The sequence below is a fragment of the Parus major genome, chromosome 4 (assembly GCF_001522545.3).
Source record: "Parus major isolate Abel chromosome 4, Parus_major1.1, whole genome shotgun sequence".
In the NCBI taxonomy this organism is placed as follows: Eukaryota; Metazoa; Chordata; class Aves; order Passeriformes; family Paridae; genus Parus; species Parus major.
Window position 1 is genome coordinate 38,412,931 of NC_031771.1, and position 23,856 is coordinate 38,436,786.

At 36.2% G+C, this 23,856-nt stretch overlaps 1 protein-coding gene across 9 annotated transcripts in view; it reads right to left on the bottom strand.

The window, feature by feature from the left end:
- Positions 1–23,856, bottom strand: part of FAT1 (FAT atypical cadherin 1) — a 105,321-nt gene that overhangs the window by 11,623 nt on the left and 69,842 nt on the right. For all 9 annotated transcript variants that reach the window (XR_004496856.1, XM_015624988.3, XM_033513413.1 and 6 more), the window contains 12 exons: positions 22,754–23,029; positions 22,339–22,549; positions 15,799–19,866; positions 14,978–15,174; positions 13,482–13,635; positions 11,787–12,020; positions 10,160–10,549; positions 8,825–9,039; positions 8,279–8,416; positions 7,837–7,980; positions 5,327–5,524; positions 485–1,286 (listed from right to left, as the gene is read on the bottom strand). Coding sequence is in view for 8 of the 9 variants with exons in the window: in XM_015624988.3 (XP_015480474.1) it covers positions 485–1,286; positions 5,327–5,524; positions 7,837–7,980; positions 8,279–8,416; positions 8,825–9,039; positions 10,160–10,549; positions 11,787–12,020; positions 13,482–13,635; positions 14,978–15,174; positions 15,799–19,866; positions 22,339–22,549; positions 22,754–23,029 (7,027 nt within the window). In the remaining variant the exon portion in view is untranslated. The remainder of the gene's footprint in view (positions 1–484; positions 1,287–5,326; positions 5,525–7,836; positions 7,981–8,278; positions 8,417–8,824; positions 9,040–10,159; positions 10,550–11,786; positions 12,021–13,481; positions 13,636–14,977; positions 15,175–15,798; positions 19,867–22,338; positions 22,550–22,753; positions 23,030–23,856) is intronic.

Consider the following 23,856-nt stretch of genomic DNA (forward strand, 5'->3'; position numbering starts at 1 on the left):
AAATCTTCTATCAGAAATCTTCATACTTACATATATTTTAATGTGTATTTATTTCCCACATTACCCTCTCATTCCCAAGCAGCTTTGGAAACTGTGTGGGCTACTCCTCTAAGCAGAAACAAGGAAGTGTTCAGGTACTTTGCAGGAACTTACCTTTGTGCACACAAGACTGAAAATAGCCACCAATATATGATGGGCAACAACAAAAAAGAATTAACTTCTTTCATAAAATGGAAAATGAAGCTGTAGCTATAAAAAAATAGATTTCTGTTCCTGTAATCTTGTATTATGTAAACTCTTGAAATGGGGTAATGAGATAAAAAAGAATTACTCTTTACTATAAATAAAATTAGGCAAATATTATAAAGAGTTACAGAACATTCCTAATTTTGTCCTGTAATACAAATTTCCATCTTTGGATTACTGCTTTTTAAAACCAGAACAGTCTTTTCAAGGATACACTTTTACTTACTGTGTTTCTTACCTTTACAAAGACAGACTGCTGTTCTGTGATGACGGGGAGTGACGAAACTCAGCCTGGCTGTGCTGTGGGTTGACATGATGTTCTCATCCACTGTTACTTTTTCTTCACAAAATTTCAAAGGACAATCTAGGCCTGCGCACAGCTTATGAAACACATCAATTATCCGGACACCTAAAATCTCCTCTAGGTCAGGCACAGAAGAGTTTATCTTGTGGAGCAAAATTCTCATTGGGTGATGAGAGCTACCAGACTTTTCAATATTCAGGAGGACATCCAGATTAGAAGGAGGATCAGAAGGCTGCAAACTAACAATCTGGATGTCATTTCTCCTCACACCCAAGATATTTCTTAATGCTCTCTGGAAATTGCGCCAGTAATCACCGATGAACTCTTCAGGGGACAGGTTTGCAAAGCGTATTGCGATACTGTGATTTAATACATCTTGTGTGATTTGTCTGATGTGTACAGTAATATCAGCTGCAGTTGTAAATTTTCCATCTGTAACAGTGACGTTTAGGAGGTACTGTCCTACATCTAACCTTTTATGTGCTATTAGTTTGCCACCAGTGCTGGAAACAGAGAACAGGGATTCCATTTTGGGGTCCAGACTGTATGTCAAGGTATCATAAACATCTTGATCAGTTGCGTGAATTTTTCCAATGACACCACCTGAATATTCTTCCCCAAAGGCTGTGATAAAGATTTCCAGAGGCAGAATTGCTGGAGAATAAATGCTTTCCTCAATAACTCTAATATCAATGTAAGTCAAAGACGACAATGGTGGTTTTCCATTATCTGCCACCTAAAGGAAAGATGACAGATTTACATTTTTGGTTTATCTCAAATTCTGCTGTAGATATTGATACTGTACACAGTAGAGCTGTGTTTTTGTACCAAAAGACCCCACCAAAAAGTCCTATAGGAAAACACTTTACATGAATTCTGTAACACAATTCGTAACATAAAAGTTAACACTAAAAATTTAAAAAGCTTCTATAAAGAGGCACACACAACATGTTTTCACTTCTCCAAAGATTAAAAGCCTACAGTGCTCTTATTACCTGCAAATGTCAGTAAGCTATTAGCACTAGTAGCAAATACAGAGGAAATGCACAGTAGCTGATTTCAGACAGCAGATGGTGCTTGAAGCTTTTTTATATCAAGCATGGAAACACATTACAAACTTGAAATGAGTCATACACTAGAAATGTACAACATGCTTCACTACAGTTAGGAGGTGGTCTGGAAGACAAACTAAATGCACTGTGCCAAACAGTACTTCAAAAAGAAAAATGCATGCAGAAAGATACAATTAATTATGTTGTCTTTCAGGATTTTTGGTCACAGAGAGGGAAAAAAGAGGTGGGTACCTGTAGTACTATTTACTTCAGACAGTTAGTCAACTAACTGTATCAGCCTAATTCAATTTTAAAGCCTTTTTGAACACCCTATTCTCCACCCCTTTTGGACAAAGACATACACTGCTGTTGTATGAAGATAGTTAAAATAAAAGTGGAAAAATGAGTAAAGAGCATTCCCTTGGGTTAACTTTTTTCCTTCTATTTTTCACCTCTTGTTTCCCATCTACCTTTTTCCAGAACTCTCTCCCAGTTACTGAAAGTGACATTGAAGAAACAGTTAAAGAAGAATTGGAGACATGTGAAGGTACAGAGGGGATATACAGGGCTCAGAAAAAGGAAGACATTATGCATTGTTTAAAAGATTGTGCAATAATTTTACAGAGTATACTTTGAAGATCTGTGCAGAGAGGCTGCTTTTGATTTTCGATACAAATTTAAGCACAAGAGGAGTACCTCCAGGCACAAGATTATCTGTAGATGTGCACATAAATGTGGCATTTTTAAAAGGTAATGTATGTCTCATAGAACTGCATGTCTTCATCTGTTTCTGTTAACTCCAAAGGACAGGCATGGCTAGAAACTTGCCCTCCAGTTACCCAAATAAATAACGAGAGCTTCAGCTCAAGTTGGCAAAGTTTTGTTTTGCCTAGATCTCTGCCTGGAAACAGGACAAGGCAGGCAGTTTAGCTACAGAAGAAATGCCCAAGGGAAACAAGAAAAGGCTCAAAACAAACAGACAAGCAAAATTATAACAAATGGGCAGCAAGTAGGAAAGAAGAGCCCCAGGAGAAATGGTTTTTCAATAGTGCAGATATTTAAAAATGTGCTGTGGTTTTAAACTGAAGACTTCAGTGTGGCATAAAGGACTGCATGACTCATAGCTGAAGATTGTGCACACTAATGCTGTGAGACATTTGTTAATGGATAATCTATTTCCTTTGGAGAGAGGACAAGCAAATATGAGTGGCATGCCCATATAAGGTGACCATTGGGGGGGAAAAAAAAATACTTATTTCTATAAAAATGACAAAAGTAAAGGCTTCTGGAGATAGTGAGTGCGTAGAATGCATATGGGGAAAGTTTGTGTGGTTTTAGTGTTTTGGGATTTTTTTGTTATGAGTTTTTTCAAATGAAACTATGCTTGTAAATTAAAAACATCACTACCTCAGCAATCCATTCAGAAAGCACCTAAGGTAAAAGCTGTCAGTACTGAAAAGCACACCAGTAAAGGTCAGTTAAAAACTGAAAGTGGATATCAAGAGATCATACATAGCCATTATTAACCTGTAATTTGCAAGATCAAAATGCAGAAATTAACATAATGCAAACTTGAGAAAATGGCTTCATATAGACGTTAAAATATATTATTTTAAATTAACAGAGGAAGAATATTTTTCCTCAATAGCCATAACTATAGTTTTGTGTGTATCATTGGAACTGGAGTCTTGTGATAACTAAATGCTAATTTTAGTCTTGGATGCTTTCCTACTCAAGGATTGTAAGATAATAGCAAATAATAGCAGTATGTCTATTGAAAAAAAAATCTAGCAACGTGTAAAATGACAACTGGGAATTAAAAGACAGTGATATATTTCAAGAATCCAGTTGAGAAACTTGGAAATCAACAGATTAGACAGGTCCAAAATACAGAGACTGGGTAGTGCAGCACACAAAAAGAGGAACATTAGTACAGTCTGCTTTAATGATTTACAGTCTCTGAGAAGTCTTTGTTGTAAGTGAACACATTTGTTTTAAGACACGTGTTTAGCTACTGGATGCCATTTAAAATAGTCCATATTCATTCCCTAATAAAAAGGCACTTTTCAGCTGCTGTGCTGAAGACAAGATAGCTGAAGTACTGACAGGCTGTTTACAAGCAGAGTAGAGACCAGAAAGTGGCTTAGAAATAAAAGAATTGCAAGAGTTCACCCAGAGGAAGATGTTAGACAGACATCTCACACTTAAGAAGAGCCAGGCACATAAGGAAGTGCCAAAGGTGCAGCTAAATCATGGAATGTGACAAAGTCAGTGTAACAGTCTATACAGAGCAAACCTAACTGCCTGTACATGCATTTATAAGAATACATTTTAGAAGCAAAATAAATAGAAATTAGTTATTGCTTAGAAAAGATTTAAAGTAAAACATATTAATCTTGCACTACACTGATTCCATATACAGGAAAAACATCCATAAACAAAAAGGTGACTTTGGGGGATTTGGCATATCATTACTGAGGAAAAAATGGCTAACAGAGAAATTATATACCTGTCCACATTTTAAACCCAATTCTTAAACCCTAAACTAAAATACACTTAAATGAAACTATATCTGTCCTTATACTGATGGTTCTTGGTTACTAACATTTCAGTGACTCAAACAGCACATTAGAGTATCTGTGTGATTTTTTATTTCTTTTCCCAAAGAAAATAAACCTTATGTAAATATGTCACAATTATCCCAATGTGGCCAGAATTCAGAATACACTGTTATAAATGGTATTGCTCTAAAATTTTGCCAGTGCATGTTTACTCATAAATTATCTGCAATAGTATGCATAAGAATAATTTGGAGAGTGAAAGAAATTCCTCATGTGAAAATGAAGGTAAGAATTTTTCTTAAAAGCTGAATCTAGATGAAGTTTAAGAATTAAGGCCATCTGTTTTTAGCCTACCAGTTTTAAGTTGTCTGTTCCCAGCTGTTTAATTTATAACTGAATTTAAAAGGACTAGATAAGATTTAAACAACTGGTTTTAACTTTCCTTACGCTAGGTTACAAAAAGTATTTGAGAGAACTTAGCTAGGTTATTGTAACCTTGGGCATGGTCTGGTCTTTCTGCACAACAATGGCAAACAGAGCACTATTACAGCACTTCAGGGTCATTTTTTGAGTTTTATGTTGTGGTTTCCACTGCAGGATCCTGAGATCTCAAACTACTGCACTGCAAGTTTCAAAGCTATGAAAAAGGTCCAAGCTTAAAAAGATGTTTTCAATTGCCATTTGAAAAAAAAAAAATGTGGCAACTTCTGTGGAAAATTTTTCATTACTGCTATATTGTGCAATATCCCTGCTTTCATCATGTGATTTAGTCCAGCACACAGCTTCAAGGGTCAAAATGATAGTGGCAAGAGGAATTCTGCAGTCAACAGTAAGTGGCTCAAGGGACCTGTCCCCTGCTGGTTTTTCAACATTGCAACCAGAAAGCAAAGGGCTTATCAAGACTACTCAGTTAACATTTCACTTACACCTTACTTCTACTGTGAGTTTAATTGAACTTCCCGCTGTAACCTGTGTAGATTAGCATTTAAACCAACAGACTTTGTCTATGAAGATGTCACCTCACAGGACATGCCCCAAATGACTACTTGGCATGTCAGGATCTCCTAACAGAAAGACAAGTGGTGGAGTGAACGTGAGTGGGAAAAGTTAATTAAATACTTACAATGCAAAGCAGTAAGAGGAACATGACAAAACCATCCTACCTTAACATGAAGCAAATAGTGATCTCTCACTTTGCGATTCAGCGCAGCACTTGTGCTCAGAACTCCCTGCTGGGTAATGTGAAAAGTTCTCTCTTCGTTTCCAGTCAGGATGGTGAAGAGAAAAGGAGGGCCATTGTGAGAAGAATCCCTGTCTGTCACCACTAGCTGCAGCACACTGAATCCAACAGGCTTATTTTCCTATGGATATATAATACACAGTGGTTTGGTTATAACTGGGGATATGATCTGATGCTGATTTCTTCCTTGCAACAGAAACCCCCAAAAATGACTGTCAAACCAGTTTATCAGTACAAGAGAAATCAGAATGACAATATTGTTTCAGGGAAACTACCACCCTCTGAGAATAAGACTCAAAAACAGTAAAAGGAGAAAGGCAGTTTTTTAAACTTCGCATTGTATTTCTGAAGGTAGTTCGGCCTTGACAATTTACATTTTCCTCTTCTGCTCTGAATTAATACTACTGTAGCCTAATTACCAAGTCATCAAAGATTTGAAATTTAGAGAAAACACCTGTTAAGAATAATCTAATGCCTTTGTTGGGAGGACTAGAAAAATACACTCCTCCATCTGACCCGCTGTGCCCCTAATTAGAGTTCTGACTACAGCTGTGGCTGCTACAGCCACCATCCAGTTAAAATATGAAATGCAGGTTTTAAATTTTCTTCATAAAATCTCTTCAAGTTTGCATCATGTGGATGTCTGAGGTTTCCCAGACACTTCACATACATTGGCTTATAATATATTTTACACACACATATAACCTTATCTGACACATTTAACACCTCTCCCAGAATACTCGTGCTTTACTGTATCAGCTGGATTTTTCTATGTACATACTTATTTGAAAACTAAAAAAAGCAGAAACATTATTTTGAAGTACAATGATAACAAAATGCTATCCCTTTCAGAGATGTAAAATCTCCTGATAACCTGATAACAGTACTCTGTTTCTGAGAGAATAAGTCAATTTAGTTATCAGATACTGCAAAAAGATTAAGCTTTTTCCCTTTAAGCAAAACCAAACCATTGCTTTAAAATACAAATATTTACAGCTGGACATCCAAAGTCATTTGACTTTCCTAAGAGCTAAGTACATTTTCTACTGTGTCCAAATATATCCATCTCCAATACAAGAGGAAATGCACACGAGCATTCTTGGGCAACTCCTCCAGCTTCTTCTCTGCTATCTTCAACTAGGGCAGGCCCATATGAATGAACTATAAAACAAGAGGTCTTCCTTTTTAATTAAGGGAAATAGTACAGACATTGGCTACATAGTCTGCAGTTTAGGAGAGATATTAATTTACATTTATTTCAAGAAAGACTGTAATTGGGGAAAAGAAGATACATTTGACAGCACACAAACATAAACCTTTTGTTTTGGTTTGTTCTGTTTTTTTGTTTTGTTTTGGGTTTTTTTTTTGGTTGGTTGGGGTTTTTTTAAAGCCGTATCCAGGACATCTTACCTGCATACTGTGATTATATTGTATATATTCATTTTACCCTATTTCAGAAAGCTGCCTTTACAAATAATGCACATGTGTCTCAAAGACAAGTTGTGGTATGTTAGGATGGCACAGTGCATCAGGTAACATTGTCTGATCCTCACTGATCTACTGTACCAGGCCAGGAAACACTAAAAGGACACAAGGGATTGAGCTCATTTACATTACTAGTCTACAAAGGTCTTAATGCAATTCCTCTGTTGACTTCCATTTGTTTCCTGTTGGATTTAGGAAGACAAGAAGTACAGACGCTGTACTCTGCTGCCTTTGGTTCAGCAGTTTTCTGAGTCAGCCAAGTACATGCCAGGCACTTGAGAATGTGGCCTCCTGCTACCATCCTATGGTGCAAAATTAGTCAAAGGATTGGTATGCAGCCATATGAAATTCCACTCTTGTTCTAACTGCTGCTCATCCCAGAGGAGGCCAGTGGGAATTAAGGCTTGCCCTATGTGCCATGGTGCAGAACAATAGCTTCACAGTAACAGGTACCTAAAGGATCTTTTTCTAAGCAGTAATTCTTACGACTAAAAAGAAATAGCAAAATTATTATGTATTTTAGTGTCCCTGTATGATTCTAAGATTGTTCTATGCAAAAATGGAATGTCTAATATATATACATGTACACACACAAGGAATCTGAAAAAGAATCCAGAGAAGTTATGCAGTCTCCCTCACTGTAAATATTCAAGAACTGTCTGGACTCAATTCTGTGCCAAGTGCTCTAGGATGAGCCAGCTTGAGCAGGGAGGTTGGATCAGATGACTCACTGTGGTCCCTTCCCACCTGAGCCAATCTGTGATTCTGACAACATGCAATGTAAGTTTCTATATAACATACAAACAGGAATTTTATAACTCTCAACACTTATTTGCTAAGCAGTCTCTCACTGGCAACCTTAAATAATTAAAAATACAGAAAAATTCAAGTCACAAGCTGACAGACCAATAACATTATTGATTTAACTACTTCACTAGTTGTATTTACCTGGATGATAACACTATAGTTTCCTTTTGAGAACACCGGGGGATTATCATTTACATCAGAAACATCAATGTTAACTGTAGTTGTATTAAGCTTAGGTGGGCTTCCATTATCTGAAGCTTGAACTGTCAAGGTATATCCTGAAATCTAAAAAAATAATAAAAAAAAATTTAAAACATTTACTGAAGAGGAAAAAAGTAACAAACTCAGATTTTGTTTTATGGAAGAATTATTTTAGCATATCCCCCAGTAAAGATTTCCTTCATATACTCAATCCTTTCTCTTCCTTTCAGAAGTACTTATATAAAGGGATGCTTGCACTTTATTATAGCGTATTAATTTTGGAACATGAAATGATAATTTACAAATAGAGTAAGAAAATGATGGTCATCAATTATGTATAGGTAAATTAATCCCAGATGCCCTAAAGCCATAAAAAACTCACCTTTTCTCTGTCTAGAAGCTTAGTCACTTTTATTTCACCCCTGGTAGGGTCAATTGTAAAAGGATTTCCTTGATTGCCATCTATAATTGTGTAGTGAATGCGGTTGTTGGAAGGTCCATCAGCATCATCTGCCATAACCTAAGGGACATTACAGCCTCATTTAAAACTGGTTGAAATAGACTCCAGCACCTCTCAAATAAACTGATCCTGAAGATGATCTCTTTTGGTTTAACAAATTCCACAGTTGACAGGAGAAATGCCATCTCATTAGAATATACCAACATCACTCAATTTCCTGAATTTCTTCAGAAAGTTAAGTCATAGTCTCATGAGGAAAACATAAAGACATCACAAAATATTATCTACTTTCCCATAGCATCTGAAGTCCCTACTTCTGAAACTTTGAATTTCAAAGTAAATTTTCAATTCACTCAGTGGCAACATCCATTCATTGATGTTCACCTTCAGATCTATACTTATTCCTTCAATACTGAAAGCGTGATCATCATGACAGAGTATTTCAAAGTAAAAAAAAACAATACATACTGTAATAACTGATTGTTCAAGCATAGCATCTTCACTGATTACTGCAGTGTAAGTGTCTTGGCTAAACACTGGAGAATTGTCATTGATATCTGTGACATTAATATTCACTGTTACAACATCACTTAAGGAAGGCGTGCCTCCATCTGTGGCTTCCACTGTCAAGTAGTACTCATGAGAACTTTCATAATCCAAACTCTCAATGATAAAAATGGCTCCTAGGGAAGGAAAAAAAAGAGCCTCACACAAACTCTGCTACTGCTGCAGTATTATTATGTAGTATGATTATGCTTTACACATGTAAGTAAAAAGATGCAAAGTTCCTGCCACTGCTGCAAGATTCACAGTTCAAAACAACCTGGCTGACATTTTGTAACATGAGTTTTTAACTGACTAGATAAGATAGTGCAGTCCCTAGCATACACACTGATTTGCTGGATAAGTTTTTCTGGAACTTTTTTCAAATATATGAAATTTCAAATATATGAAGTTTATCTGGCAAAGTAGTTCTATACCTTAGTACCAGCATGTCCACTGGAAAAAGCAGAATTGTAATTTCCACTACACTAAACAATTAACTACCAAAGTATTTAATTAGAATTAACTTTTGGGCAGATATCTTATTTAAAAAAAAACCAAAAAACAATACCCAGACACAAACAACTTTACCAGATATTAGCTCTAGAAAAAGAACTATATAAGTAAACAAAACTAAAATTTGTTATTGTTAAAATTTGAGTTGTTAACAAAGATTTTTAACAATTTTTAACAAAGAATTGTCATTAACAGGGAAAAATTCTCAAGGTTACCTAAATAGTCCCAGAGACTAAATCTGATTATCATACAAGCCTAAAATCTCCACTGTCATGCTGGATATGTTGAACATAATATTATTTTTTCAAGCTCTCTTTAATGCCTCCCTTTAATATTAAACTCCTCTAGGATTACTGCCTTTGTGAACCAATGACTAGTCTTCCCAACCTATTTTATTTTTAATCCTTCTTTTGCCAAGACTGGCTATTCCTTCTGATTATATACCCTTTGTGGAAAGACGTTTTTTATTACAGATCTATGTCTTTCCACCTGTCTGCCCCCAGAGTGGGGAATTTCCAATTAGGACACCCTTACTCTTGCCAGATAAATGGGTCTAATCCAAGTAATAATCCAATAAATTGAAACAACAAACAAAGTTCCTATTCTACATTTTACAGCACTTCTCTTAGTAAGCATGCTGGCAAAATGGGTGAAAAGAGCAGCAGCAACTTTACAGCCAGGATGATGTCAGTATGGCATTGTGCTTGCTTGGCCTGAAGTATATTTACACTTGTAACCTGTTACCTGTTGTCGAATCGATGCTGAATTTTCCATGCTCGTTTCCACTGACTATTGAGTATGTGATTTCAGCATTGGCTTCGATGTCTCTGCTTGCAGCATAGATCTGGAGAACTTCAGTTCCAACCAAAATGTCCTCTGATACACTTGCACTATACTCCCTATGCTCAAATACGGGTGGATTATCATTAATATCCAAAACAGAAACTATAAGACTACTTGTTGAAGACAGTCTTCTAGGTAAGCCTTCATCTGTAGCCTTCAAAGTTAATGTGTACACAGCTTGTAATTCCCGATCCAAAGGCTTCTCCAAACGAATGATTCCAGAAAATTCATCAATAGAGAACTGCCCCTCTGCAGAGTTCACCAGTGCATAATGGATTTTACGGTTCAACCCTGCATTTGGAAAACAATTTTCAAGTATGAAGCAGCCATTAAAATACATAACAACAGAATAATCCATCTGATAACTTTGGAAATAAGACATGCATGTTAAATATTTTAATTCATGTTAAAAGTAGATTTCAGAAATAGTCTCTTGTGAAGGACAGAATTACTTCCAAAAAAAATTAAGCTAACATTTCATTGCACTGATTTTCTGTCATACAGAAAACATGAACCATGGTTCTGCTTCAGTTACAGCACTAGTTGATATGAAACAATTGTTAATATAAATGTGATTATAACTTAGCACAAAAGAATCTGCTTAGCAAGCTTATAATAACAGAGGAGGATATGGGAGAGTTAGGTTGCATCAATTAACTAGACTCAAAAACAGTAGGTTTATTTAAGAATTATGCCCCAAAATTAACAGGAGATAATTTCTAGCATCATTTCTTTATAAAACAAAAACCTTACAGATTTTAGGGGCAAGTATTTTGGTCCACCTGAACTTCAAAGACTAGTGAAGTATGAAAACGTGTCTCTTACCTTCCAAATGAGTAATCTAGCTTTATCATAGCACAAAACAGCTCAGTTGTTGTAGGAGACTGAGGCAACTATTCATTAATACTATTTGATTAAGAAATTGATGAGATGTGGAAATCATACACTTCTAAAAATACTTTATGCTGTTGTGTTCCTTACAACAAAGCCTATGAACAAACTCCTTCTAATGTCATTTTCACTTCATGTTCAGTTAAATATTTGTAACTGAAGAAAGAGACAGTAAAAATCTTATCATACACATAAAGCTACAGCTGACCTAGGTTCTCTTGATGCTATGATCATTGATGGCTGTCCTGAGAAGCACACTTTCAAAAATCCATGAATGCCCATTTACATGAACAGACATGGCTTGATAGTCCTAGTACTTACATCAGGAGAAAAAGGATGGACCTAATAGATCATAACATTAATACCTTATGACACTAAAAATATCCTACATTTTGTCTCTCTCCCCTCTCCTCTTTTTTGCAAAGACACTTAGAGATGTCTTCCCAGCTACTCACACGTGGAATTAAGGTGTTAAATGATTTAGTAGATGAAAATATATCTTTCAGGAGTCTAATCCTGAATGGTATTGAAAATCTGTCAGCTCTACTGAAACACTTGACACCTCTCAGGATAAAATTAAAGAAATAATACTGTAAGTCTGAGAGCATGATGAAAGCATCAGTCAAAGAATGCATACCTGCATCTGCATCTGTTGCCTGCACTCTTGTCAAAAGGGTTTTAGGCTCTGTGTTTTCAAATACTGTAATGGAGTAAGCATCAGTTGTAAACTCTGGGGCATTATCATTCACATCTTCCAGAGTTAGGATAATGTTAGCTTGGCAGAATCTTCCTCCTCCATCTGTGGCTTTCACTGTAAGATGATAAACTGCTTGCTGCTCACGATCAAGTGCCATTAATGTTTTCAGTTCACCTACAAACAGCATAACACATAAGTTGATGCAAGTTGTAAGGCTTAAGTACCCCTAACATGTTTTCCCCTAAAATCAGAAAAGCTAAACAACAATTTTCTTGTTTACAGTAATTTCATCAGTGGCTAAGTCAACAGCTGTACTGTATTAATAAGCTCCACTCTGGGCAAAGCATGTAAGTGACCTGCCTTTTCAGCTTGAAAAGATTAAGAACTAAAACCCTTTTATTTTTTTTTTTTCTAATGCTCTTGGAACAGAAATTAGCTGAACTCGGATAGTGCAGAGAGAGAATGTGTATACATACAAGAAACCATGTGTGTTTGTGCAAAGAAGATTAAAATATTACAACTCTGGCTTTAAAAAAATGCAAGGTTAAATCCATGTCTGGGTTTTCTGGGCTATTTAGCTGTATTCTTTCCATAGCTGTTGGTATTTCCTCCTCTAACATTCCATGAATAACCAGCTATTCACTATGAGGTCCTAACTTCTGCTGCAGATAAACCTCTAGACCTCTAACACATATTTTCTATCAAAAGTGACAGAAAACATGAGAGGCTACTACTGTGTGTAGTCATTGTCTCCTTATAAACAGTTCAAAAAAGTATTATGAAACACTTTTTGTGTTTTGTTTTGGTTTTTTTTTTATTTTAGCCCTAAATATTGTCAATTTATGTAACAACACAGTAGCACATCACACAGGTGACATTCAAAGTCAGGGAAAAAAACCAAACCCATGAAGTAAGGTCCTTCTCATTTATTTTGTCACTGAAAGTTTTCTAATCTTTTCTACTTGCATTACATTTTTGTATTCATCTTATTCCATTTTTTCTATACTGTTTACCTTCCTACAGCTTGTCTACTACAGCCTGCACAGTATAGGATTTTGGCAATAGCTGTGATCTGTTCTATATACTATACTACAAAACACACAAATGCCATGAAGACCAAAGTGAAGCAAGATGAAAGTTAATCTCGTTTATCCTTTTCAGTTAATCTCATTCTAATAAAACTGGGGGCACTTCAGGTGTTTGCTATGGAAGGAAATTTGCTGCTCCATCTAACCTCATCCCATTTAATTTTCCAAAAAAAAGATGGCATAGAGAATCTGAATGAAGATGTGTTCAGTTACAAACCATTATTGTTACTACTACAGTGAATATAAATAGAGAAAAATTTACAGCATAATTTTATTCCAGTCACTTCAGCATGGATGCTTCTGGCTTCAGGGCAATTATTACCCTGTTTATGCTTTAGCTCCTCATATATTAAAATACTTGGCTTTTGCCTGACTTTATTCAATATATTATTAGTATTTGTGCAGTAAAAACTCACATTTTAAACCGTTGTTACAATAAACCAACCCTTAGTGGAAAGTTTTAACAACTGACATTTATGTCTTAATGTAATAGCAAAACATTTTATAAAATGAGGTGACTGGAATCTTGTGTATAAAGTATTATTACCTGTGTCTGGAGTGAGTCTGAATTTTTCTGCTCCTGTGCCATGCAGTGTGTAAGTAATTTCTGCATTGGAACGAATATCTGCATCTGTAGCAGACACCTGCATTATCAGTTTGCCAGGAAGGGCATCTTCAGGAACTGAATCAGCATATAAAGTCTGCAAGATTTAAAAGTTACACTGAAAAACTAAACATACAAAGCAAGCACAGCTTGGATAGGGGGAAAGGAAGAAGGAACAATAGAGGAAATAATGTTCTGACTGAATGTTTGGTAACATATAATGTGAACCAGAGGATGAAATAACTGTAAATTGAACGAACTTAATGATTTTCTAATTAATTGCTTCACCTTTATTAGATTATTCAAAAAGGCATTTAATACTGCAGCTATAGGGACTATTGAACATCACTGCATTGCTCAAAACTTGAAATACTTGTAACTGATTAACTGATAATGAAACATGTTCCCAAAATAGGAGTTACAAATTTTTGCTAAGCTCATTTTTATGCCTTTTAGTGGATTATCTTTTCTAGACTAGATTGTCTCAATCTACAAGAAATCGATATCTGCCCTTTTAGTGACACAAAAGCTTCTAGATTAAATTAAAAAAAGAAAGAAGGATTCAGAATTTTAATGGCACTAAACACTCTTACAACTCAACCATGTCAGGAACGTGCACTAGAAGCACTAAGCCTTGTAACACCAATATTAACAAAGTGGAAAATAAAAGGGAAAAAAACCTAAAAATCTGACTTGCCAGTATTAACTGTGTATAACTGCAACCATTTACACAGGAGTAACCAACATAAACATCAACTAAGAAGTTCACTATGTTCTCTGTATTGTTGTCCTTCCCAGTACAAGGGAAGATTTCAACCCAGTAATATCAAATCTGTGTTCAACTATGAAAAGTCCAAAAGAGGCAATAACACATCTTGCAGAGGCTATCTTCCTGAGCTTTTTCCAGTCCTTATTTTTCACGTCCATTTTTGCAGACTATAAAATCTGGTAAGGTAGACAGCTTTGTAACAAGAAAACATTTATGGCTTACAGAGTTTTGGTGCTGTTGACTGCAATTGCAGGGTAATGTTCTATTCTTTTCAACTCTTTTATCACAGGAATTACACACATATTTCAACTGAACAGTGGGATTCAGCATTCTTTAAAACTTTGCTTCTTTCATAAAATAGAGCATACAAACGATGATGACTGCAGTTTAAAAAATACTTTTTTGAAAAGAATTAACATAGGAGAAATGTACTACAATTCTCCTTATATCTCTCAAACAGCCACTGAGTGCAAGTGAATTGTCTGTGGATTTTTTAAAAATCTGTCTGTGAAGTATCTTGTATTTGACAGCATTCTATCTTAATAGTCCAAATTTTTGTTACTGATTCAAAAGGAATAGCTATTTGTCAGTCTCCTGAGAAGCAATTTCAGAGAAAATGTAAATTTTATGTATGAAAGCAGCTGGTAATGGAAGATACAAGACTGCCTACCTTTTCACAAACAGGGCTATTATCATTAGCATCAAGGACTTTAACCTCCACCACAGCTTTAGCTGCAAAGGTCCCATCAGTAGCTGTGATATTTAGAAGATAATTATCCTTTTCTTCCCTGTCCAAAGGCTTTTTGACATAGACCTTCCATTCATTCTGTATATTTTCAATAGCAAACTGTCCCAAAGGATCACCTCCTGAAATATGAAAAGAAATATTTATTTTAAGATGGAGATTTCTACTATTATTCTATCAAAATTAAGGTATAGCTCAAAGGAAAAGAAAAAATAAAAAAAAAGGTAAATAAGCAGCCACTCTCTGTGGCTTTATGAGGAAATAACTTCATTGCCCAGGTAGAAATTATAAGTAGATGCTCACACAGCCAATTCAACAGTGGCAAACAGAATCTATAAAAATTAATGTAGAAATTATTGTAGCATTGTAGAAAATATCGTATCATGATATATGGTAAATAAAAACAATAAAATACTCCACTAGAAATTAACAACCTATTATTTAGTGAAATTTCTTTCATTTGTTCTTTAACTATATCACTAATCTAAGTATAGTATTTTTAAATAAAATTCTATATATAAATAATATACAGGGAAAGGCCTTTTAAGCAAGGCATACATGAAACCAAGTCAACTAAAATTCATTTTTTCACTCAAGTTTTTAATATTCGTATTAAGACACACACATTCTCCCTTTACAGCTCTATGGTTTCAAACACTTTCCAATCTTTTCAAAGATTAAGTTGTATCTCCCATCATTCCAGCACCACCCAAATGATGATTCTGGCATTACCCAAATATATTTACCTGTGATGTAATAAAAGACTTGTCTATTGGTTTCCTCTGTATCAGCATCTGCTGTACTCAAGATAGCAATTACCCCACCAGGAGGGTCATCCTCACTGACTGTTCCTTTATATATCTCTGCAGTAAACCGTGGAGGATTGTCATTCACGTCTGTGACTGTAACTTCAACCACAGCCATAGAAGACAGCTGAATTTTTTCACCCCGGTCAGAGGCAACCACTGTGATTTTGTACTTGTCTCGTTCCTCGTGATCGAGTTCTCTCAGAGTTGTAATCCAGCCAGTTTCCATGTTTATGGCAAAAGACTCTATAATGTCTAGCTCTTGAGAAGGATCCAAGCTGTAAGTAACCTGCCCATTGAGTCCTGAATCTAAGTCAGTTCCTTTAACCTGTATGACTCTTGTTCCAGCTGGTGTGTTTTCTACAATGAATGCTTCATATGGGTTGGACTCCAAAATGGGTTTGTTATCATTTGCATCTTTTACTTGAATGCTTACCTCCACTGAGGAAACAACATTATAACCTTCGTTTACATACTGTGCTTGAACTGAGAACTGGTACCACTTAGTTGTTTCATGATCAAGGTTCTTCTCAAGTTTCAACTCTCCTGTCTGTCGGTCAATCACAAAAAAGTCATCTCTGTTGCTTTCAGGAGTGTTCCCTTTAATCAGACTATATACTAAAGTCTGATTATGCTCTGCTTTGATAACATCTATCACAGTTCCAATTGGAATGTCCTCAGAAACAGTGTAAGAATAAAACGGTTCTGAAAATTTTGGAGGAGGCACTTCTGGTGGGAGTATTCTAGCATAGACAGGAACAACTGACTCTTTCTGAGGGGATCCACCATCAATCGCTCTAACAAGGAAAGTAAGAAACTCATTTTCCAAACCAATTAAGCTTTCTTTTGTAGTAATTATACCAGACAACGAATCAATTTCTAAATTCTCTTCTACATTTTCAGACTCTGCTTCAATAGAGTATGTGATGTCTGCATTTGTACCTTCATCAGCATCAGATGCCCAGACTTTAATGACCGAAGTACCCCGTGGAACATCTGACCCAATGTTTACTTCATACTCTGTTGCTCGGAATTGAGGAGCATTATCATTGTCATCTGTAAGTATTACATTAAGAGTACAGAAAGCAACTTTGCCTCCTGGATCTTTGGCCATTAAACTAATGGCAATTACTTTTTCTGCTTGTGTTTCACGGTCAAGCTTTTCAGAGGTAAATATCTGCCCTCTCTCATTTGTATAAAATCTGTTTTTGGCAAACTCATTTACAATGTGGTAAGTGACGTGGCCATATGTACCAGAGTCTTCATCTGTTGCTTTGACTTCAGTAACCAAAGTATGCAATGGAGCATTTTCAGCTAGTTCAACCTCATATTCATTCTGGCTGAAAACAGGACTGTGCATGTTGGCACTGATTACAGTTACATGGACTTGGGCTGAGCTTCTAAAGACACCATCAGAAACCGACACATTAAGATTATAGTGTGACTTCAGTGTCTGTCTGCGTAGGTTTGAGATGGTGATAATGCCAGTTTTACTATTAATCACAAAATTCTTCTGATCATTTCCTGTCAGAATGGAGTACTCCAGTTTGTCAGCATCTGAACTATCTGCATCTGAGGCTTGCACACATGTCACAAAATGTCCTCGAGGAGCCAGTTCACTAATTCTGGCTTCATAAAGCAATTGGCTAAAAAGAGGGGGGTTATCATTAAGATCAGTAACATCCACAGTTACAACAGTATCACTGCTCAAGGGCAGCATGCCCCCATCTATGGCCCTTACAAGCAACTTGTGTTGCTTAATTTGTTCATAGTCCAAAGTTCTTGCCGTAAGAATGAGTCCAGTGCTGCTATCTATGTGAAAGTAGTCATGGCTTTCACTGTTATCCTCAACCAAGTGATAGGAAATTCCCCTGTTGGTTCCAGAATCGGCATCTGTGGCGCTCACTCGTACAACAGATGTTCCAACGACAGATGCTTCAGAAAGTGTTGCAATGTAAGACTGCTCAGCAAACACAGGAGGGTTATCATTGATGTCTTCCACTATTATGTCTACAAACACATCAGCATGAGCCCCATTTAGGGAGTCAGTTGCTCGGACACTCAGTTTATAGGCTGGGTGAGACTCAAAGTCAAGAGGGGCAACCACATTTATAACTCCGGTGTTGAAGTTGATAGTGAACTGATTGAAAGGATCTCCACCTGTGATGCTGTAAAACACCTTGAGTCCTTCAGGGCTGCTTGCTTGTACGTGTACCACAGGACTATGGAGCTGAATGTTTTCTGGTATCTCTGCACTGTAGAAAGGCTTTTCGAACACTGGCATAGCTTTACTCATTACTGTAATTGGGACTCTAACTTCAGCTGAAAATGCAGGGTCTCCTCCATCTTTTGCCACTACTGTGACCAGATACTCCTTATTTAGTGTGTCTGGTTCAAACTTCTTCTTCAGGGAGATTTCACCAGTGGGATCAATCTGGAAATGTTCATGATGCTCTTTGAGATAGTAATGCACCTCTCCATTTTTGCCTGTATCTTTATCTACTGCTGTCACACGTTGAACAACATGGCCTGCTTCAGAGTCTACTTTAACAACAGCATAATATGGAAGATTGACAAAAAATGGAGCATTATCATTTACATCTTCTACTGTGACTTTAACTACAACGTGTGCAACAACTGATGGTTTATTTTCCTCCGTCACTTCCACGACCACATCAAAAGATTCTTGCTGTTCACGATCAAATGGTATTCCCGTTGTTGAAAGGACTCCTGAAGTTTGGCTTATTTTAAATCTGCTGTCTGGATTTAGAATATGGTAAAACAAAGGCTTATTTATTTGATTCCCTATAGTAGTAACAACAGCTATTGTTTTTGCCTCTGTGGAATTCTCCTGCACTGTTGCAGAGTAAGAACTCTGTGTGAACTTCAGCTGGCTTGCTTTGCTTTCTTTTACATTAATTTTTACAGATGCAGTGCTTGCAAATCTGCCATCAGATGCTCTCACTGTTAATTCGTATCTGCTTCTTAACTGAGTTGTGTTTTGTACCGTTATATCTCCAGTCTTAGGGTTTACTGAAAATTTTTCTCCAATGTTGCCTTCAATAATGGAATAAATTAATTGGGAAAAAACACCTGAATCTGCATCAGTGGCATTTACGCTGATGACTTTCACGCCTTTGTAAGTTGGAACCAGAAGGGATGTCTCATATAGCTCTCTTGAAAACACAGGAGGGCAATCATTGATGTCAATCACATAAATAGTAACATTAGCTGCATATTCCGCATACAGACGTGGTATCCCTGTATCATGCACTTGCACTGAAAAGTGGAAAATATTTGTCTCCTCGTAGTCCAGACTCATTACTGTCCGAATGGCACCAGTGCTAGAATCAATGGCAAAATACTGGCGGACAGATGGTTCAACAATTTGATAAACAAGCAAAGCATTAGATTCTTTATCAGCATCTGTAGCTCGAATTACTAATGGGATATTCTTGTCAGTCAGAACCACACTGTTAATTGAAGCTGATTCGCTGATGAGTCCTGTATATTCAGCCTGCATAAAAATTGGTGCATTGTCATTCTCATCCCGAAGATGTACCAAAACTGTTGCATTGCTGGACAAGCCAGCCATGTTTATTCCTTGCACAGTTAGAGCATAAAAAGGCAAAGTTTCAAAATCAAGCATCTTCTGAGTAACGATGACACCCGAGTTGGGGTTGATAGCAAAGGCATCATCTGTATTACCATCTTTTATTTCATAAACTACAGAAGACTGACTGTATGCTGCAACCATTCCAACAAAACTGCCAATGTTAGCACTTTCACTGATTTCTGTAGAATATTCTTTGGCTGTGAATTTTGGTGAGGCATTATCAGAAACTGTAACAAATATGTGTACTGAGGTCACTTCACTCATTGGAGGATGTCCTTTATCTGTAGCTTTTACCATCAGGTTGTATTCTTCCTGGTTGCTACGATCTAATTCCTTTGCAATTTTAATCATACCCAAAATGGGATCAATAAGGAAGGAATTTCCAATATTCCCTGTGAAGAAAGAAAAAGCAATTAAGAAGGAGGCATACAGAATTTAAGGGATGACTGCTTATTTAGCTCTATACTTAAAGAGACATGGACGGAACACAGAGACTATGAAAGTTTCTTAGTTTTGCTTGATAAACATTTGTTAGCCTGTCTGGAAAGTTTTCTGTAATCAAGATTTGGCAGCAATTCTAACTCTACTTGTGGAAATACTGCATAAAATACAGTTAGCAAAGCCATCCAAGACTTGAAAATAAATGCAAAATCTTCCTTTTAGCAAACTTAAATATTGACTGTAGCTAAAAGAAACTTATATTCCAAAGTTAACGTTACTGGAATAAAAGTTAAATTTTATAATCTAAAATAACTGGAATGTTTTGGACAAGAAAAAAAGAAGGGTTGTAACAAACACCTGAGAATCTTAATTGTTTATACATGTATTGTTTAATTCATTGCTTCAAAAACAAACTTTGAATTGGACAAAGTTACACCTCTCTTAACTTCTTACTGATACACAGACAAGTTATTCCCCTGGGATAGTATTAAAATAAAAATAATGTCTGCTGAGAAGAACTAGTTGTCGTTTAATATAAACACTTGTTTGCTTCAAATTTTGAAATACACAGATGAACTACACTGCATACAAGACTCTGGGACTCTGCTCATGTATTAAGTATGCTATGATTTAACATTTTACTTACTTAAAAAATTACATTATTTAAGCCATGCTCATTAAAGCATTATTAAAGCATGAAAAAAAATCATTAAAAACTTCTGAGTTCTGCACACAAGAAGGCAAGAAGGAGGTTTTGTGTTTTGTTTGGTTTTTTTTACTGTTGGGTTTTTTTTGGTTGGGTATTTTTGCTTTTTTTAGAGGAGACTCTAAACACAGTGGCATTCTTAGAATATCCCATTACAAATCTAAGCAGCCATTACAAGCATTTAAGGAATGTTCCTTCCATTTGCTTAGAATATCAATTATAATGCTTTAACCTCCCAGTAGATCACAATCCTGTAAAATAAAACTTACAGGTCTTACATTTACTCCTACAAAAAGCTAGAAGAAAGGAAGGGAACAGCATGTTGCTTCACTCTAGACTGCACATACACACATTTTTTCTTGTCATTGATGGGCATTCATAAAACAACCACTAACAAAATGGAAAAGGCAAGAGAAAAATTTAATGGGCATTGGTGTCCTGCTTAGTAAATGTCCTACTTCTAGAAACAACACAAAAATCTCGTGTAGTTTAAGCAACTTATGAGACACTCAAAAACATTAATTCTTGTCAGAGTATCATAATCACAGCTTTGTTTTAATACAGTGTTAAAGTATGCTGTCATATGAAAACAGGGCTTTGGGGAAGAAAAAGAAAATATTTATATTAAATAATTCCTATCCTTTACTCAGCAATTTATGTAAAATAAACAAAAATAAAAGGACCTGCACATATCACTTGCATTCAACAGTAACTGAGTAACTTTTTGCCCATTGTTTTTCTCTTTAATATACAGTCTCTTATGCTTGTTACAGGGATTTTTATTTTAAATTACTTTTTACCTTGAAAGTAAGACTTCACATATGAAATTACATTTAAATAACTTTTGTTTTTTTTTCTAGTCATGCTGTCTACAAAGCTCAGGACCTTAATAATGGCAAACATGTATTAATTCAGATTTAATGGACTGAACCAAAACCCACTTCTGTCTGGCAAGTGAACTCAATCAATGTCATCTAATACTAGAAACTGCCACCATTTGAATCACATTGTTGTAGGCAAGTTCAGAAAGATATTCTGAGGTTAAAAATAAGGAGCAGCTCCTTCCTGGCCTGCAATCTGAAAGGAGTCTTAATGTCAAACAGACCAACTCTTAAGGAATTTCTCAAATATTTTAATAAGATAGAATAGCAGTCCCACTACTAAAATTAGCCAGAGGAAAGTATGGAAAGCAACTCCTTTGCTGCATCTCTCAGAAAGTTTACCTTAAAAGCTGGGATTATTTAGGGGTTTGGTACATTCACATTTAAGTTATTTTTGAGCTCCTTACTTCTGCATTATATTAAACATGAAAGCACTTGTCTCAGGCTCTTACTCTATTCATCAAATCCTTGCTTTGCCTAAGTCACAGAAAATACAACTTACAATATCAAAATAGAACGCATTTTTTAGACCTGAATGGAATGATTCTGTAATTTCTAAAGAAATTACTCCTTTTGAGCATTTCAAGATGGCTTTTTCTTCCCCTACTAAAATATGCCAAATTTATCAAGAGGATAACATAAATAGCTAAAGGATATAGATGAATACTTGTAATTTTCTTTTAAATACTCCAAGGCTGTATCTTCAATACATCTCTCAGAATATGGCACATAAACCTGCACTGCCCCCCCTTTTTTTCAGCTATGTTTTTACACATCTACAGTTGAAAAAATATCAGTGAGTTCAATGGACTGAAAATGTCAGAGAGTGAATATACCTGATTCAATAGAGTACACAACTTCTGCATTTTTTCCTTTGTCCTTATCTAATGCTGTAACCTGGAGCACTGCTGATCCAACAGCTGCTGACTCATACACTCGTCCTTCGTAGGAAGGGCTGGTGAACCACGGTGCGTGATCGTTTGTGTCACTGACATTAATGATGATTCTGGCGTAGTTGCGCTTCACAGGAACGTCTTGGTCTCGAACCTGCAACCGTCAGCACACGCCTAGTAATTAACACTGCTATTTCAGGAGTTCACCAGCTATTAGTAATAATTCAAGGTGCAATCAGTCAAAGACTGCACACAAATTAATCATACAATAAATGTTTGAATTATGGAGACAAACTAAGATGACATTAAACGGTATCTGTCATTCACAACAGAAGAAATCTCTCTCATGCGTACTCACCATTATTGTGAGAATATGCTGGTTCATGGTCTCATGATCCAGTTTTTCTGAGGTATAAAGGGAGCCTGTTGCAGGGTCCAGACGAAATTTTTTAAGACTGATGGGATCAGTACTGCCCTGCATAGTATAAATCAGTTTATTCTTCTCATCTCTGTCTGTGGCACTGACTTGCAGAATTTCTGTCTCTGGTAAGGTATCTTCGGGTATAACGACTTCGTATTTTGAAGCAGAAAACTGAGGCCTGTGATTATTTGTGTCTATGACTTTGATGTACACCTGAAATGATACAGTGGGAAGGGGAAAACATTGATATTTGGCAAAAAGAAATGACAGGAGGATATTTCATTAAAAATCAGACAATAACACTGAAGTAATAGTAATACCACCTCAAGACAATTTTATTTTGCTGGGAGGAGGAGAGATCCAAGACGTGTAAGGAAGAAGAATATCACTAAAGCCAAATTTGCCTTACCTTTCCCAAAGTCAAATCAGAAATATGTACAACCAGAAACATCTTAGATAAGACATCTTAAAAGGAATGATTTTTGTTCAAAGTAAGAAAAAAAATTTCCCTGTTAAATTTGGAATTAAAAATTAAAAATATACAATATGGATCTTAGAGTGGGTAAAAATCCTGTTTTGGGGTGAAAATTTACAATTTTAAGCAACGTTTTTTCAAGGTGTGCGTGCACTATACTCCTCCTTTCCCTCACATAAAAATAGTCCTCTTTTAGCCCCTCACATCTGCAAGCTTAGGCAAGCATAGAAAAGTGGTGGAATTGCTACAAAAGTGCATTATTTCAAAGAACTGCAGGTGGTATTGCTTACTATTCTCCAGCAATGCAGCACAATTTCAGCATAGCTTGCTGGTCACCAACACGATTTCTCTGAAGTTGTAGTTAAATTAAAACAGATGCTTCAAATTTCATCTTTGTATAATATTGCTCACCAGAACCACACAAGATCCCTGCAGCCCCACTTGCTTTTCACAGCACCAAAGTTTTGTATACAAAGGGTAAGACAGGCAGCCACCATCCTGTTCCTTCAACAGTGATAATATCAGGCAATGGAGTTGGCAAGGAGACAGCAAAGCTCCAGCAACA